Genomic DNA, 19707 nt, shown 5'->3' with positions numbered 1-19707 from the left:
TTCTTTTGCCTATTTGCCTGCAGAAACAATTGGCGGTGGACCTTACAGCTCTTCTGAGATGTAAAGGCCAATGGCACGCCTGTAAGCCATGCCAAGTAGGATGTTGATGAAAACATTTCTGCTCTTATTTATTGTAGCTTAGAGCAATATAGCTGATTTCTTTGTCATTTAATGGTGTGACTCATTTTGAGACTGTCTCTGTTGAAGTTTCCAAATGTATTTGAGTATTTGTAGAGTGCTGTTGTATGAGTAAGGCTGGCCAACTGTTTGTATTTTTTTGTGACCAGATGGTTCTGCTTTCATTCTGCCTTTTTTTTTAACCCCTTGCTTCAATAGGTTTTTTTATAAGCTCTTTCTACCCACCACTCAGAATAAACTATTGCAGTTTGTAGCAAAATTAGAATAAAAATTAAAGTTACCTACTTACCTTTGCTAACGATTTAAGAGTTGAAAGTTAGATCAACAATTGGCATCTCCCTCTACTTCATGTATATCTGCACTTTGAATAGAAAGATGGTTCTCCTCACGCATCTTCACCGTCATTGTGTTGTATATATTTGTCCTAGTAAGGAACTGAGTCAGTATAGACACTAGTGATCAGATAAATAGCACTAATCTTCAAGACCAAGATGTCTCAATCTCTGCTAAGGGAGAGTCTCATTATAGGCCACCTGGTATCACATATTACTGGAAACATTTCAGATTATTTGTCTATCTCTGCAGTATGAGATAATTTAATTTTTTTTTTTTTTCTATGTCAATTCTCACAGTATTCCCACAAGACAGCAAAAAGCAACTCTCTCTGGTTTTCAGGTTGGGGAGGAAGCAGACATAATGCCTGATTCACCAGAGCTGCAAAATCCTTACTCCCAACACCCTAAAGCATATTTTAAGTGCCTGGATGTTTCAATTTCCTTTGAAAAATATTTAATTTCAGTACATGTTCTATTAAGTTTCCATGGCATGTATTTGCCAACATCCCTCTTGTAATGCCATTAAAAATGTAGCCACAATACTACTCTATTTAAGTGTTTTTCAAAAGTTCATAGCAAACACAAAGCTATCTCATGCAACTATAGAAGTCCCCATCTCAGCAAGTTATCCTACGCTTTCTGCATAGTCAGCAGAGAGAAATGTGCAGTTTTGGGAAGTGACTTCATCTGATCTCTTTTAACCACGAAGTCCCTGTTTCTCTCTATTGATTCTCTATTGACTGCAAAGTAAAGCTAGACAATTCGTTCAGAACATTACCTCCTGCACTATAAATATTTGCATTTGTTTAGCTGAATCCAGTCCTTCATCAAAGATACAGGGGAAGCCTGGTAACACAAAAGGTTGAACCCAAATCTGCCAAATACTCAAACCTCCAACTCATGGGCTTCACCAGTGTACCCAGCAGACTGTATTCACTGCCTTTGCTTTCTGTGGTTGCTCTTTTCACACTTAGTTCATTTGGTATCAGATGAACTTCAACTGTAGAGATAATGCATTAGGAAGAAGAAAGAAAAAATGTAGGATAAAAGGTTAGAGCTAGAGAGAAGTGCTAAAGAGAATGTAATAATGTTCTCTTTAGAAAAAGCTTTGCTGAATTCATCAGGAACCGATAGTGTTGCACTCCACAAAAATTACTCTAAGGCTTTTGTTTTCCAGTAAGTATTGACCTGCTTGGTAGAATTTCATAAGCAAGAACACTTTCTATTCACATTTGTGAAAGGTCTGGGAAAGAAATCCCAACCTCTCTAAAATTTATTATGTATTATTTGCCTCTATATGACCTTTAGAGAAGGTAGGTGACCTTATGCTTGAAAGCCAAATACAGACCTGACGCAACATTCAGTGAATCCACTGTGAGTTCTACATGCTTCTCTAAGAGCTCGATAAGTCCAGTTCATTGTTGTTAAAGCAAATGTTAAATTGACAGTAGAGTACAAAACATCCAGACCCATTTATGGTATTACTGCTCAGTTTGCATTTTCCCAGACCAAAACAGAAGACAGAACTTGGATTACAAACCATTTAGAAAGGAAGATTTCTTTTTCAAATTTTACACCAGCTGCTGGAGATTGACTTGGGAAGATGCTAATGAAAATGCTCCTATACATTTTTTTTTAATGTGGACACTTCTCAAAGAACTGAACACAGGCCAGCAATTCATTTCCTGCACTAGACAGCATTTGAATAGTCTATTATGTCTTGACAAAAATTACTCTCCTATGGATTAAACTAGATTAGAACCTGTGGAACAGAGGTGAAAAGTTGGCTTCATCTCTATCAGATATATACTGTCCTAACTATTCCCATATCAGAGTTTTAAACATGCTTTCCTAATGAACTGTATTATTTTGGAATGTTATGTTGCCTGTGATACTTAGAAGTTAAATGGTTATGGTTATGGTTTAGGTTTATATTAGGTGGTAACCTGCCAAATGGCAAGACATGTAACATAATAAAGTATGTATCTTGACTATATGCTATAGACTAATAACCTTTCTCTCTAACAACAATAAATTCTCTTTAGAGTTACCGTAATTTATTTCCTTTTGCCGTATTTTCATTCATTTCTTCATTGACCCTAAAGCATTGAAGCCCAACAGATCTGAAGAGAACTTGCACATCAAAACTGCCATGGGTAGCTATAAACTCCTCAGGTGTGACAGGCAAGGAAGGAGAGGCAGTGGGGTAACCTTCTATGATAGAGAATGTTTTAATTGCCTTGAGCTCAATGAATCCTCTACTGGATGCAGGGGGGACAATAGACACAAAGGATGAGGATAAGGCTGAGGTACCTTCTTTGCCTCTCAGTCTTTACTAGTAAGTTAAGATGTTGTGTGGGTACTCAGCCTCCTGAGCCAGAAGGCAGGGAGAGGGAGCAGAACAAAGCTCCCAGGATCCAAGAGGAAATGCTTAAAGACCTACTCAGTCAATTAGATGTTCACAAGTCTGTGGGGTTGGATGGGATCTACCTGAGGGTATTAAGGGAGATGGCAGAGGTGGTCACCAAACCCCTTTCCATCATCTACCAGCAGTCCTGGCTGACTGGGGAAGTTTCACTTGACTGGAGGTTGGCAGATTTTATGTCCATTTACACACACTAAAGAAAGGTTGGAGGAACGATCCTGGGAACTACAGGCCTGTCAGTCTAATCTCACTGCCAGAGAAGGTCATAGAGCAGGTCATCTTGCATGTTATCACACACCACACACAAGACAACCAGGTCATCAGTCCCAGTCCACGTGGGTTTATGAAGGGCGTGTCCTGCCAAATTAACCTGATCTTCTTCTATTACAAGGTGACCCACTTAACAGATGAGAAGAAGCTGTAGATATAGTTTACCTGGATGTTAGTAAAGCCTTTGACACTGTTTCTCACAGTATTCTGCTCAAGAAACTGGCTTCTGTTGGCCTGGACAGGCGGACCCTCTGCTGGGTTAAAAAATGGCTGGATGGCCAGGTCCAAAGAGTCATGGTGAATGGAGTTAAATCCACTTGGAGTCCGGTCACAAGTGGCGTTCCCCAGGGCTCAGTGCTGGGTCCAGTTCTGTTCAACATCTTTATTAGTGATCTGGATAAGGAGATTGAATGTACCCTTCATAAGTTCACAGATGACACTAAGCTGGGAGGAAGTGTTGATCTGCTTGAGGGCAAGGAGGCTCTACAGAGGGACCTGAACAGGCTGGATCAATGGGCTGAGAGCAGTGGTATGAGGTTCAACAAGTCCAAGTGCTGAGTCCTGCTCTTGGGACACAACAACCCCATGCAGCACTGTGGGCTTGGGGAAGAGTGGCAAGAAAACTGACTGGCAGAGAAGGACCTGGGATATTGGTTGATAGTCAACTCAGCATGAGCCAGCAGTATGCCCAGGTGCCCAAGAAGGCCAGTGGCATTTTGTCCTGCATCAGAAACAGTGTGGCCAGCAAGCGATTGTTCCCTTTACTCAGCATTGGTGAGCCCACACCTTGAATACCATGTTCAGTTTTGGGCCCCTTGCTACAAGAAAGACATTGAGGTGCTGGAGCACATCCAGAGAAGGGCAACAAAGCTGGTGAAGGGGCTGGAGAACAAATCTTACGAGGAGTGGCTGAGGGAACTGAGGTTGTTCAGCCTGGAGAAAGGTAGGCTAAGGGGAGACCTTATCACTGTCTGCAAATACCTGAAAGGATTTTGTAGCGAGATGGGTGACGGTCTCTTCTCCCAAGTGGCAGGCAATAGGATGAGAGGAAATGGCTTCAGGTTGCACCAGGACAGATTCTTCACTGAAAGCGTTATCAGATGCTGGAACAGACTGGCCAGGGAGGTGATTGAGTCCCCATCCCTGAAGGTATTTATAAGACAGGTTGATCAAGTTCTCAGAGATTTGGTTTAGTAGTGGACAGGTATGGTTGGACTCGATCTCTATGGTCTTTTCCAGATGAGCAGTTCAATGAAAACTGTACATATTTTTATTGGAAAATGAAGCTTACCCTTTACAGCCATACCTGCATGACAGTCTTGATCCTGTGCAGCTGGGGAGATGACCAAGCAAGGCATAATAATAAGTCTTATTATTATAATCCTGTCTTAGTGATTTTGCAAAGCAATAATCTTACATTAGCACTATAACTTTTTCTCATATGGTTGCATAAAGTTGTCCATTGCTAAAAGTAGCTGATTCTGGAATTGCTCCCTCTCTAGATGTATCAGACTAAGTCTGGAAGCCTTAGCAAAAAAAGTTTTTGTGTGCGGTTCAGAGATATTAAGGTGCTCTCTAGGTTTGAGGATGACCTTAGCTCTGATCTTCCTCAAACCTGTTGCGGGGGAGCAAGAGTCCAAAAAAGGATGAAACGTCACAGTTTTCTAGGAGGTATTGTTTCTGTAATGTTTGCTAGGAGACTGTGAAACAGGTTGTAAAGCTGAAAAGAGCTACTCAGCAGGAAGACCTGCCTTTTTACATGGCTTTTTGTACCCCTTTCCCAGGTCTATATCCCTATGCTTACCAGTCCTGCTCAAACACGTGACAGTGAGTCAGGAAGCATTATTGCAGTTGGAAGAGTTTTCTGTGCTTGCTCTCTAGCAGCCGCTGAGCATTAGTGCCTCTCTTTCTCCAAGGTCTGCATGAGGAAATCTTGGAAGTGAGCTGAGATCAGTGGTACAGGGAGCAGCTGCCTCTGAAAGCACCAAAACAAACGTATCTATGCCATCCACAGTTGCAGTGCAAGAACAGAGGCTCTCTTCTCCTATATTTCAAATGAAAGATCAAATTGGCCTTTCCATTCAAACACTGTGTTACTCATGGGTCCAAAATTTCTGCTAACTTGGGAGGAAGCCTTTAAGTGCAATATGGAATCAGGCCTTGAATAGATTTTCTTGTATTAGCACAGAGAAGCATTCTCCATTCTTGTTGCATCATGTATTCCAGCTCATTGTCCTCTCTTTCCTGGTGTGTGCTACTTGACCATATGTTTTCTTCAAGCCACCAAGAGCATCCATCTCACTTTTGTCACAGGATGATGCTTTTTTTTGTGCCAACATAAATATTTACTGAAGTTTGCAAAAGATTAAGTTTCATCAGGTCAAGCATTCCTGCTAATGCAATGTTGGGACAAGTCAGCAGGGAGCAAAAGCCTGGGCTGCTGTGCACAGCTGTTGCAAGACAAAACTGTGGAACATTCGTTTTTGACTCCAACAACTTCATTGATCAAAACCATTTTGGAAGTTGGCTCATGTTTTTTTCCAGAGTGAAATCCTCTCCATCAAAACAGCTTCTTGAGTGTGCAGGCTTCATCTGTATTGTGACTCTCTCAATCTTATTGTTTTCATGCAAATTCCTAGTGCAAATATGCTGCTTTTGCTGGACCAGTGAAAAAAAATCTGTGTTGGAGAAGTCCCTGAGATGCAACTCAGAGCAAAAGTTGTTTGGATATCTTTCCACAGTGCTTGTGCTCTGATAGTTTGGGTTTCAATATGTGGTGGGTTGACCCTGGCTGAATGCCAGGTACCCACTGCAGCCGTTCTATCACTCCCCCTCCACAGATGGACAGGGGAGAGAAGATATAATGAAAGGCTAATGGGTCAAGATAAGAACAGGTAGAGATCACTCACCAGTTACTGTCATGGGCAAAACAGGCTAAACTTAAGGAAATTTATTTATTTTATTACCAATCAAATCAAAGAAGAGTGATGAGAAAGAAAACTGTATTTTAAAATGCCTTCCCCCTACCTCCTCCCTTGTTCCCAGGCTTAACTTTACTTCTAACTTGTTCTAACTTCTCCCCTGGCCAGTGGCACAGGGCGACAGGGAGTGAAGATTTTGATCAGTTCATCATATATTGTCTCTACCACTCCTTCCTTCTCCTCAGAGGGAGGACTCATCACACTTCTCCTGTGCTCCACCATGAGGGTCCTCCCATGGGAGACAGTCCCTTGAATTTTTTCAAAGTGAGTCCTTCACACAGACTGCAGTTGACCGTGAACTGCTCCAGTGCAGGTCCCTTCCATGGGGTGCAGTCATTCAGGAACAGACTGCTTCAGTGTGCGTCCCCCATGGGGTCACAAGTTCTGCCAGCAAACCTGCTCCAGCATGGGATAGGGAGAGAGATAGGTTCTCTCTCCCTATCAGTCCACAGGTCCTCCCAGAAGCCTCCTCCAGTGTGGGCTCTCCATAGGATTACAGCCTCTTTTAGATGCATCTCCCTGGTCTGGTGTGGGGTCCTCCACAGGCTGTAGGTAGATATCTGTTCCAGCATTAACCTCCATGGACTGCAGGGGGACAGTCTGCCTCAACATGGTTTTTACCACAGGCTGGTGGGGAATCTCTCCTCCAGCACCTGGTGCACTTCCTCCCTCTCCTTCACTAACCTTAGTGTCTGCAGAGTTGTTTCTCTCATGTATTCTGATTTCTCTCTGTGGCTGCAGCTGCTGTTGTGCAGTAGCTTTTTCCCCCTTCTTAACTACGTTATCCCAGAGGTGCTACCACTATTGCTGATGGGCTTGGCCCTGGCCAGCAGTAGGTCTGTCTTGGTGCTGGTGGGCACTGGCTCTGTTGGACATAGGGGAAGCTTCTAGCCGCTTCTCACAGAAGCCATCCCTGTAGCCCCCTTGCTACAAAAACCTTGCCATGCAAACACAATACGTATACACTCTAATCGTTGGTACCTAAGAAAAAGTATGCCACGTTCCACTTTAATTTAACACAATGTAGCTTCAAAAGACATAAATCATAAGGGAAAATCACAAATAAGCAAGAATATTTAAAGGGAACTGTAAAATTGTTGAGTTGGGCTTTCTTTCTAGTAAGGTAAAGCAAGCAAATAGAAGTTGTTCTAGAATTCATGCAGCAAATTAATATAAGGAATATAGAAATACATGCAAGGCAAACGGATGCATGTGTGCAAACACATCAGCATATATTTCCTTTGAGGGGCTGTGTCCATCTTCAGTCTCAAGTACTGACAGTTTGACCTTTTGCTCCAGTGGGAAGTGAATTAGTCATACCAGCTAAAACACTATTTACCGCTTGGACAGTGCACAAGTAACGCCACTGTAGTGATGAGTGGTGAAAAAGGAGCTGTCTGACATGCTTTTCTTCAGTTTTGCTTTGCTGACCCTTTCTAGTGAGGAGACCACAGGAAATCCACAGGAAATCCTGCCTTCCTAGAGAAATATCTTTCTTCCTCCTAAGGACCCATGTAGCAGGCAGATTAAAATGACTATGGACATTTCTGAGCTAGGCAGACTGAAAGAGAATAATATTCCATAGGAAGTGGCTCAAGCCTTATTGTTTGAGACACTAAGAACCATAGTAGACAAAATTCAGCTGGTCTGGTCAAGTGTCAGTGAAGTCTTGGGCAGAAGTTGTTGGACTAGATGACCCTCAGAAGCCCCTTCTAAGCAACGTTTTTATATTTCTATGAAGTCACATAATTTAACAGGGATTTTCCGTCTTTAAAATCTGTGCCCTTCTGATAAACACTGCTAGTCTTTGTATTTGGTGCCATTCTTGTTAAATAATCTTTTTCTGAGATTTTAATTAAAGATGCATGTAATTAAAGTGGGTTTCTTTGTGTTGTAAATTATGAATTAATTATGCTATTGTCTGTGAACACCAGATTTTTTTAAGCATTATTATTAAGCAAGCTGTGTAATCATCATTTTAATACTTCCAGTGTATTCTTGCAACTGAACACATTTCATGAGCCTAAAGAGGTTATATTAAATTTAATATTACCACAATAAGGATGTAGGCCTCTGACTGATCTGAATGGACAAATTGAAACTTACTCGTCATTTAAACTTGCAGATGTAGCTGAGATGATTCCATGGTTCAGACTGAAATACAGTCTAAGTGAACTAAAAAGGGTTTTGCTTTAGATAATGTCTAAATGCAGTAGATATCATCCACAATTTTTGAGATCAAGGTGTCAACTCAAAGAAGTAAATACGAAGAAGATATCTGGTGTACGTAAGGTTGAGGTTAGTTTCTTTTTTGCAGAATATTGTCACATGAATACATTTCAAAATTCAGATCCATGTCCCGCTTCACCTGGTTGCAGTGGATGATCCTTGCTGTGCTCTGCTTCTGTGCAAAACAGAGATGGGCAAAATCATGAAATGGTGACTAGGTGCCCTCACCTCAAGCTGCTCTGACTTCAGAAAACATGCATTTTTTTCTATCATATGATAGCTGACAGGCAGGTGTCTGTACAAAGAGACTGACCTGCAGAAGCTAAACCTCCCAGGCTCTGCCTATGCTCAATGGAGAGCAAAATTCCAAGCATGCAAGGGTGCAAGATCTGGTGTAGAGGTGGTTCAGGAGCCTGACTCTATGGAGAATAATTTTTAGCCTTACTGAGAAACAGATGTACAAGATGGGTGGTGAGCCCTGCAGTCCTAAGCTGTAGTGTGGAGGGATGGCCTAAACTTGAAATAATATTCTTATCAGTTTGCAAATCTTTGAGCTGCAGGCAGTTTACCTAGAGCTGTATGTCCCCTGATATGAAATCTTTTGATAACAGCATGTACGTAATTCCTGCATTCTTTAGGGAACAGCTAGTACTGTTTTGGTGCAGGTTTGTATCGATTTATTATTGTTTCACTCACCTAGAAAAAAACTGAAAAAATGAGCATTTTTAATATCAGAAAGAGACTCTGGCTTACGCAGCAGTTAAATCCAGAAAAATAGGAGGGGAGGTCTTGGCAGTTATGTACAGAAAACCTTTAAATCTCTCTTTGAAAACTGGTCATGGGTTTCAAGAATTTCTTTTCAGGCAAACTTTAACTAGAGGAATTAGGATCAGAAAAGTGAGTTGCTGTCAACTGGTGATTATTTTCCATGATTCTGGTGGCATGCACAAAGTAGAGCAAGCTTTCCAAACCAAAAAGAGGATATAGTCCCTGTTCCAAAGCACATGAGTGTAAAGAGGCAGGGTAGGCAAGCTACAGTACATGGAACAATCTGGGTCACGCTAGCTATGCACCAGATGACTTACAGCTGGTAGAAAGTGACAGCAATTTTTCTGGAGGAGAAAGGAATAAAATTTATTCTCATTTAGTATATTAATGTGGTTTGGCCAAATGTCTTTTTGAATGCATTTTCATTTTGGGTTGTTATTTCTATTTTGTCCTCATTAATTTTTAAGAATGGAAAATGAATGTTATATTTCCAGTTTTTATCAAGATATTTTCTTGGGGAATAAGGACAATTGCAGCAAAATTCCGTGTAAAAAAAAGGGTTTATGAGATTCCAGTTACTTCTGCTGGGTGCAGAAATATTCAAACCTATTCCTAAACGAGTAATTCCCTTTGACGTGAGAAATTAAACAAGAAGGTTTTGTACTCAAAATCCACGTTTTAGTTGTAGAGCAGTTAGAACAATTAGTTTGAATAGAAAAGAATCCAAATGTAGATGTACAAAACACTGCAGAAATAAAAAGACATGTAAATATTACCTTTCCTCACTGCTGTGTCCTTGAAAAGCAGGTCCTTTCTTCCAGGTTTCTTTTCAGCTCAATGACTTTCTGGGTTGCTGTAAACTCTATGTAGTCCCTCTAGGTCTAACATGACTGAGTCGCTCTCTTTTTAGAAGAACATATCATAATAACATAAAACAAACAACTAAAACAAATGCTGTAATTCACAGCTTGCAAGATAGAAGTCCTAGTTCAATGGATGGTTTAAGGAATGTCTGTTGACAGTGGAAATATTCTAACTAAAGTACCTGGAAATTTCAAAGGATCTAAAGCTGGTTCCTGCAAGCAAGAAAGCATATGTCATTCATTCTTCCTCCCACCACCACCCCATTTCCACATCTAAATCATTAATTTCTTTTCTGTTTAGTAGTTTACTAGTAGTAACTATCCACTCTTTGAGGTAAGTAGTGAGGGCTACTTTTAGCAATGCCTTTTCTTTATTGCCTACTCATAAGAATTCCTACTTGAAACTAAGCGAGTTTTTAAAGATGGATTTAAATTATGCTTTGAGGGACACTGAGAAAGCATGTTGAGAGAAGTGTGCTGGAGTCCCTGAGTACACGATCAGAGTACACACCACTCTGCTAGCAAGGTCTATGATGGGCACACCAAGCTCTGCAGTGTATTTTTGTGTTTTGCCTTGCATATTCTATCTTTATATAGTCATATCTTGAGGTTCAATAAACAGAAGCAACAGGCTTCGATGTGCTGACATTACCCTCCCCGGTCAGTAACAAGCACGTGAAATATGTGGACAAGCATTTATTTCTATTTTCAAAATTTCATACCTGATTGTAGCGTCATAGAAGATGAGATTTAAACAAACAATATGTTTCCTTACGATAGCAGCTCTGATTTGCGGAATTTTGTTTTCTGTTGTTTCTTTTGCAGGAAGAAGGTATCGTGAAGGAAATAGATATCAGTCATCATGTGAAGGAAGGTTTTGAAAAAGCAGATCCCTCTCAGTTTGAGCTGCTGAAAGTATTAGGACAAGGTTCATATGGGAAGGTAATTTTTAATGCCATCTAATCACCTAGAGCAACATTGAAAATGTCATGTCCTTTTTCTGAGTTCATTTATGATGGTAACTTTGTCTATATATAAATTATATTGTAAAGGCAGATAAGTAAACTCAAACCCCTTCTATCTTCCTTTTGATAACGTTTTTGTCTTTTGGCTGGATCCTGGTATATGAAACAGTTCAGAAAATTCTACTTATGGCTCTGGATCTGGACTAGTGAGCACAAGTGAGCATTAATGAACATCACTGTTCATAAAATTAGATTCTTTGATTGCACTCATGTATTTTGTTATTAACTGTCCAAGTTGGCCTTATAGCTTTGAGTATTTTGTAAGCAAAGTGCCTAGTCTATACCATTTCTTCCTAAAAGGAGTTCTGATTTTGGGGTATACTCCACCCAGTTCACTGGAGATCAGTGTGAGTGGGGACATCATACCTCTTAGGAGTTGTGCGTGATTATGAATCAATTCCTGTGTCTTACATGAGACGGGTAAATTCCTCAGAGCAGCAAAGACACAGGGGAGGGGAGTCTGCTGTGTGTTCCTTATGCGGACCCCAACCACCTAAATTTTCATCATCTTGGTATTTGAGCTAATAGTTCAAATCCATAATTTTCTGAGGCTGCAAACTGATTGGTTTCAAGTTGTTCACCCGAGGCCCAAATAATTTGATGCAGAATTACGGAAGATGCCTTTAGTGTCAGAGGGAGTGTTTTGAACACTCTCGAAAGTCACAGCACTTGCCTAGCTTACTAGATTGCTGACATACCTATTGCTCTAGCTAAGGAGCAGAGTTCTGCTAGTTCAGGTAATAATAATGTGAGGTGTTTGCATGCATATCAAACTGGAAAATTGGAAGTCATGCTCAGCCACATGCCTGGCTATTCTGGCAAACTAGTATTATAGCTAATATACCCAGCCTAGTAAACCCTCCAGGACCACTAGGTGGTTTTAAGAACAATGAAAATTTACCTTTAAAAAAATCAGAAGGATGACATCATTTTGCAATACATTGCATTTTCATTTGTTCTATTTCCTTTTTGGTTTGATGATTATATTGATGTCCTCTGAAACAGCACACACTGTTCTTGACTCATCTGTTTTGGAGGGAATACAGACAAGTGTTCTATCCTGTGCCACAGGGAACAGCTGACTAGTGACTAGTAACATAAACTGATAATTTTGCTTATTACAGCAATACGGGTATTACAAGTTTTGCAAGATTGTATGACAGATATTTCTAGAGCTGCTGCCTAATATTTCTGCAGATGCAGCATGCTGTGCTGTTTTATGTGTAGTACAGCTTAATACCATTATCTTAAGGATTTGGGGGTTTGTTTATTTGGATAAAGATTCCATAACTATTTTTATAAAAATACAGCTGAAAATCTAGTGTTTAGGCAGGCTTGCTTTTGGCTTTTCCTTCCCTTTCAATGTAATGCAAAAAATAGATCGAAAAGTATCCCAACATTTCTCTGTCTAGCTGAAATTCCAAATGAATTGCCTTCTTGTAAATGCTGGAGCAGCTGAGTTTAATTTATTATAAATGTTAATAAAAAACACTTCAGAAAGTCTTACGTGTTCCGGTCACATCCAGATTTCATCACTTGTTCCCATCATTTGAGAATACTGGAGGTATTTTTATGTTCATCAAACTAGGAAACAGGAGATGTGAACAAGCAACAAGTGCCCAAGCTCAGCTAGTTAGGGCAGTTCAGATGAGGAACTGTGCATATCTCATACGCACAGGAAACATCTTGAGAAGGAAAGTCTCACCAAAAATGTATCATATTGTATGGTAGAAGTGCTGTGATGCTGTCAGATATAAGACCTCTTGTTAGGATGTTCAGAGAGAATTTAACTTTTTTTCTTTTTTATTTTCCCAATTTCTGTACCTTGTTGTTAAAAGTTGTTGTCCTTCCCCACAAACCTTTCCTCAAAAGTTGTTTGAGAAAACTATAATCTGTTTACAGATTTTTTTTTTTCAAGAGGAAGAGTCTTTCAAATTGCAAATAATGTGCTAGAAACAGATTTCTTTCTTTCTTTGGCTTTTTATATTTTAGGTGGTGACAGTTAACAAAGTTGCATGGTTCCTGAATAGGTAATTAGTAGAATAATTACCACTGATTTTTGTAATCCGACTAGCATCTGTTAGTTACATAATTTCACCAAGCTTTTTTTAATTTATAAGTTTACGCTATGTGTGTTTATTTCTGCATTTGGCATCTGCTTCTGTCCAGTAACACAAGTGCTGAAATAAAAAAAAAAACAGAGACACTCTTCTCTGGTATTTCTGACCTCAGCAGACAGAGTAAGCCCTAGGAATTGGCTAAAATATTTGTTTATTTTCATTATTTTCATTTATAAAAAAAACACTGGAAGTTTTTAAAAGGCTAATTTCAATTACTGATTCTTTTTTTCATTACCCTTCCAGTGTTCAGATGCACTGAGAGGCAGAAAATAGATACATGGAGTAAAATAAATAAAAAAAAGATAGAGTTTTAGCTACAATTTTATTTTATTTTAATTACAAACTTATACAATCACAAGATGTGGCTTTGGAGACTATAGCAGCAAAATCTGTCTTCGTTATTATAACCTGCTTGTTAATTTAAGTAGTCCTACTTTTTTTAAGTATGCTTAAACAGATTTTCAACTGTATGAACTTTTTGCTTCAACTACATCTTAGGCAAGTCATCATTCATGACTTATGGCATAAACTAGACTAAATTATCTTTCTTCCTTAATTTAATTGATGGCAATAATTTTAAGACACTACACATTCCCAAGCCCAAATGGGATAAAACTTTTTTTCATGTAAAGCTGGTTGGGATATGAATAAATGTGTGAACACTGATTCTGACTATTCGTCCATCTTTAATTAATAATTAATAATTAATAATGATTAATAATGTGAGTAATAATGTTGAACATATTTTCTTTGTGAGGTGGTAAAGGCTTAAAACTGAAGATTTCCAGAGCTAGCTCTACCAGTTGCAGGTGAAATAGACATAATGTATTTTCAACTAATAATTTTCACTAGATTTCCTGATCTGTATTATTTATTCCTGTGTCAAATGTAACAAAGCCTGTAACTGGAAGTTTAGTACTTACCTACAGAAGATGTCTGCTTTTTACAGGTATTTCTAGTGAGGAAGATCAAAGGATCTGATGCAGGTCAGCTTTATGCCATGAAAGTACTTAAGAAGGCAACTCTGAAAGGTAAGGATTGTGACAGTGGCCGCAATCTCCGTTTCAGTGCTACTTTGTTGTTTGCTTTTCTTGCCATTTTTTGCGTTGCTGCCATCTTACAGTGCATAAGAGAGCAAAAATATGTCTCTGACACCCTCCAAAATTCTGCCTTGCTGTAGTGAATGCTTTAAAAAATACACACAAAAAAAGAAAAGTTTATCTACACAGTGTGAAAGTGGGGCTTTGCAGTTTTACAGCTGCATCCTTTCTTCACATTCTTGATGGTAGATTCTATATTCCATCAGGCACATATTCATTTGTATCACAGTGGCAGTATCTTTCTGTTGCTGAAGTAAACTGAAGTAAGTATTTTTAAGTAGGATATTTAAAAGGATATTGCTGAAGTAAACCATCTCTCCTACTGGTCAGAAAGGCCTTCCAGATGATGCTTCTCTCTGTATGCCTGAAAATTCATGGGAGTGTATTTTCAAGTGTGAAGAGTCATTCTGAAGTTGTTGAGATCATGCTGTCAGTGCATGGTCTGTAGTAGGCAGGAGCCAAATGATTGATGTTTATATCTGGTCATCCTCTTCTGGGGCCACTGGCTGCTACAGCCTCACTCAGACAAAAGCAGAAAATGCTAGTAAAGCACGAGATTGAAAAGCAAACAGAGTAAGTTCTGTCTTAGATGAAGTGCTTACTGGTTTTTTCCTCCACAGAAACACGAAGATCCAGTTGTCTTCTTTTTTCCCTAACCTAGCACTGTACTCTGTTTTCTCCCCTCAAAATCTGACACTTTCTGCAGATAAGGTGGACAGCATTCGTTTTGCCCAGAGCAGCGCTTTTGCTTTTTCTTGGAAAATGTTGGTTTGCACAATGCAGTATAGTGACTGAATTGCTATACTAATGTGAAAAGAAATCATTTTTAGATAGTTCTGATGGCTTAAAAATTCAAATTGGTTTAGCATGCTTCAGTTTGGGGAACCGAAAGAAGAATGAAGCCACTGGTAATTGCAAGCTAGAGTTACAGCAGGTGGTGGCAGGCAGACACAGCACCTCTTCTGAGTACTAGTCAAAATAGGGAAGCAGCAAACCAGGTATTTGCACGGTCCTTTCCTTTAGAAAAGCCTTTTCAAAGAAACGTTAGTTTGAAGTGGTGCTGGCATGCTGATATTTTTGTTTGGAATGTAGATGAGAAAGTTTGTTCAGGCAGGACAGTGTGATGTAAATAACCACTTAAGTAGTGCTGGACATAATACATAACATTAAAAGGTCAGGGCTGTGTATCCAATACATACAATCACAGAAGAGGGATTCTCTGACTTCTCAACCAAGAGTAGGACTGTGAAATGCCTGAACTGAGCTGAACTTAACTCTCAGAGCCTTCCTCCCTGGGGAAAGCCATCTCCTGCCTGGCATGGTGTCTGAGGAAGGACTCTCTGATCCCTCTGATGTCAACGTTTACCAGAGACTTATTCCTGTTTCTTTTGAAAACACAGAAGTTTTTACCCAAGGTAAAAATCAGGTATTCCCTCTTTTTCTGTGTAACTCTGAGGTGTGTTGAGCTGAAAGAGCTTTGGATGGGGGGAGAGTTTCTTCTTCATCCCCAAACACATGATTGTTACTTAATATTTGATAGGTAAACCTGTCGTGATAGATTACACTGGGGAAAAAAAAATCTCTATTGTGGCAGTATTTTAGGAAATCTCAAAATTCAGGTGGTGATTTTAAGCTACCCAAAGTGTTCTATCAAATTTCTGTCCCATCAAGAACAGTCATCTCTCTGTTTGCATTTCTTTGGTTTGTTATATAGCACAGAACTCGTATAGCACAGAACCACTGCTTCTCTCCTCCCTTGGCCATTACAGCATGCTATTTATTGCTTTCTCAGGCACGGGTCACAAGATCCAAAAGTTGTGGCTGCTTTGTGATTTTGCTAGATTGCATTTCTCTCCCATTCAGACTACTTACCCATGTGACTGGTAGCTCTGGTTTTCCAAGCAATCTCAAGATAACCACTACCTCAGCAGGAACTAATTTGTCCACACTGATTTCTACAAATAACTTAAACTTGACAGCTGTTTAACTGGAAGTACACAAATGAAGGTAATCCCAGCTGGCACAGGGAAAGTGAGAAGAGTAACAATGAGGATTGCTGTCAGTGAGCTTCCATGTAACTTTTGGCACAGAGATAAATTTTCTGACAGCTTAATTTCATCTTTTAAGTGAGAATGCTGAACTGTTGCCGCCTACCTACACTTGAAAAGACTGGAAGTGACTTCAATGTGAAGTATTTATTACCATGTCAAGTAATGGGAGCAAAGGCATAAATACTTGTTAGCACTGCAGTCAGTATTTACTGACAAAAGGCATGCTACGAGGCAAATTTCTGAATTATTTTGCTTCCCAGCCTGTACTCTGCACAGTACAGCATGGAACAGGAAAGTCAAAGATCTCAGTGCCAGTGCCATTGGCATGTTGACACGGCTTTGAATATCCTAGTAGTTATTTTCTTTAGGGAAACAAATTTGCAAAATATAAAATAGAGAAATGAGAAAGAAAAGTAAATAGGACGGGGTAGCAAAACTCGTTGTTTCTCTTCTGGATTTGTCTGAAGAATTAAACCCCAGGTAAATAACAACATGAGAAAGCTAAATGGGTTAAAACTAGCTTTGTTCTTTACTCCGAAGAACAACTCTGTTGGGACCTTTTGAAGGGTTTCCTATCACAGGAGCCTGACTCTGGCCACAGCTGGCTGGTAATGTTTAGGAAGAAGCAGAAGTACAAAACAGTGCTTCTTCCAGTGAGTCTGTTCCTTCTTGCCTCTTTTCCCTGTAGTTGTCCCTTGTTAGCGTGATCCCAACATCACCAAAAGCAAACAGTAGTATAAGAAGTGTACCGCAATCAGCAGCAGCACTCTTCAAACATTTACAGCTCAAAAAAGTTGTTTGATACAAAAGAGGCGATGTAGATCAATTGCATTTGTAGATGTAAACTTGAAAAAGATCTGCTAAACAACAGAACCATTCCTGCTGTGAAGGGAGAGTTAGACTCCAAAGCATTCTGGTTTAGATCGTAAAAGTTGGCAGACACATGCTGTACACACAAATATTTGTGAAAGTTAAAGTAATCTTTACCTCATGAAGTTTTACATAAAATGTAGAGTAGATGTGAATAAGGACCCATAGCAGCATGGATCCTTGAAAGCAAGAACACCACCGCTCCTCTTGGTTGGAAATTAAAGCATGCCACAAAAGTCTCTTTCCTTCATGCCTCATTTCGTTTTGCAGGAGCTTGTGGGTATGTGGTTTTTAAAGCAGAGAACTTCCTGAATAAACCAGATAAACATTTCATTCTACTTATTATTTTTAGGAAAAACTTGTCCAAAATGTTTGAAAATATTATGTCTGTTAGGTACCAGATGAAAATACATCAGATTCAAGGCTGCATGTATGTATAACTCTAACTTATCTGACTTTGAAACACTGTTTATTAAATTAAAGTACTCTAATACCTACCTTTGCAAATATAAACCCTTTGGGGGTCATCCAGGTGCTCAAAGACCTTTAGCCACTTAAATACCTTCCAAGAATGAGTTTTTTGTCTTTTAGAATGTCATTAGATAATACTGTTAAATATTATCCTGAAACATTACTTTTAAGTCTTCATTACACTCTACTTCTTTTTTTTTCTTGAAAATCAGATGCTTAGATAAAAAATTGAAAGATAATGAAGTCAATCAATACATTTTAAAAGTTACAGATACATATCAGCGACTCTTGACTGCCCAGCCTGAATGTACCATGAGACTGAGGAAAGAGAAAGAAAGCAGTGACTGTTTATTCTGTGTAATGTGTGCCTTGTACTCACCAGCAAGCCTGGGACAGAGGGAAAGGGCAGGCTTATTATTTTGATTCACTCACTATTGCTCGCAGGGTGCCTTGGGCTCCCTCAACTTTACTGGATGTGCTTCAGGATTCTGTGACTAAGAGCTGTTAAGATGGCTTACAGTGTAAGCCTTATTAAACACCTGTGAAATGCCCATAAATCCACAAGAAGTTACTGTGCTGGAATGTAAGGGCTTCCTCTGGAGCTTGAAAATCAAAGACCCATCCCTCCAGGAGACATGTAATCTTACAGAAAGTGGGATGAAGCCATAATTCACTGATGTAAGGCTTATGAACTTTGCAAATATTACAGTGATGATCTAGCAAAGTTATGTGGTGGGTGATGAGGAATTAGTCTGCATCTGCCAATCTTGTTGGTAATGGGCTGTGTAAATCTCAGCACTGAAACCTGTTTGACGCTGAGAATTGAGTCTAGCAATTTCTGCATATGGGGCTTAGAAAAAAAAAATCTCTTTCATCAAAAGCCCTGAAGTGCTTTGCAGTTTATGATCCCCTTAGTCTAAGCCAGTAGACTTATTGGTTTAGAGTTGTGCTGAGTGCCTGTGATGGTTATAGACGCAGTAAGAAGTAAGAACAGCTTTATGTACTCACAGGGAGCTTATGGTGGTTTCAGGGGTGTTATATCAATGGTATTTGTTACAATTAATTGTAAACTAAACAACTAATTTAGAAGTCACCACCTGGACTGTGATTTCCATCTAAACTATTGATAAAATTTTAGTAGCAGCTTCCCCGCAACTTCTTCAGTTTTCCCCTGCATGCAACTCAGTTTCCTTGTGATGGCTGTGGTACTTAGATCTAAGACGATGAACTCCAGTGGGTTCCCTCCCGTCTGAAGGTAACAAGAATCCAACAAATCAAAAATCTAAGGACAGTTTAACTTTATAAGGCAGGAATTAGAAAAAGCCTTCAGCTCAGATAAACTTAGCTCTTTGATACACAGGAAAATGAATTGTAGTTATGCAAATAATGCATTACATGTCAGCAAATATTATAGAGTATAGCAGTCTGAATATATAGCAGACTGGACAGGTCAATAATTACAAAGAGTATTGCTGGAATTTTATTTACGTAAGTTTTACTAAAGAGCATTGTCAGTTTCTGGGTTAGATACTTAATACTCTCTAGTGATTCTGTACAGTGTTTGGATTCAGGTTTGGATGAGAAGGGAAAACTTTTACATATAAAGTAAACTTACATCACTTAAAGATTTTATTGTCTGTTTCTATTCAAGCCACGTGGGACGTCTCATTGTACGAAGTCCCAATTAACTTACAGCCTCTTCACATTGTGCAGATGCTGTTATCAGGCAAAAATTCCCACTGTTAAACATTCAAGAAATGAACTCTGGAAATTCTTTGTAGCAAGGGCTACCAAGGCTAGTTTGTTTTCACACAAAAAAAACCCTGTTGTTCCTTGTGGAGCTTTTTGTAAATGCCAAGGAAATTTCAGCTTTCTTTTTATGAAATTTTTGGCTGTTTAGTTCTGTAAAGGAACCACTTCTTAAAAGTATTGCTCCAGTTGCTACACAGCAAGTTCTTCCTGTTTTCCTGAGGAGGATGGAATTTTTAAGACTTCGACTAAATACTGACAAAACTTATAATCAATCTCCCTCTCTTTCTCCCTGTCATTTATCCAAACTGA

The 19707-nt window shown here is 39.4% G+C and overlaps 1 protein-coding gene across 2 annotated transcripts in view; it reads left to right on the top strand.

Moving 5' to 3' along the window:
• The window catches only part of RPS6KA2 (ribosomal protein S6 kinase A2), a 288113-nt gene that overhangs the window by 179013 nt on the left and 89393 nt on the right, over positions 1–19707 (top strand). For both annotated transcript variants that reach the window (XM_054063331.1, XM_009557727.2), the window contains 2 exons: positions 10835–10951; positions 14104–14185. In XM_054063331.1, coding sequence (XP_053919306.1) covers positions 10835–10951; positions 14104–14185 — 199 coding nt within the window. The remainder of the gene's footprint in view (positions 1–10834; positions 10952–14103; positions 14186–19707) is intronic.

This window comes from Cuculus canorus, chromosome 3, assembly GCF_017976375.1.
Source record: "Cuculus canorus isolate bCucCan1 chromosome 3, bCucCan1.pri, whole genome shotgun sequence".
NCBI classification, from domain to species: domain Eukaryota; kingdom Metazoa; phylum Chordata; class Aves; order Cuculiformes; family Cuculidae; genus Cuculus; species Cuculus canorus.
The sequence above is the reverse complement of the archived record's forward strand: the minus strand, read 5'-3'. Positions and strand labels throughout refer to the sequence as shown.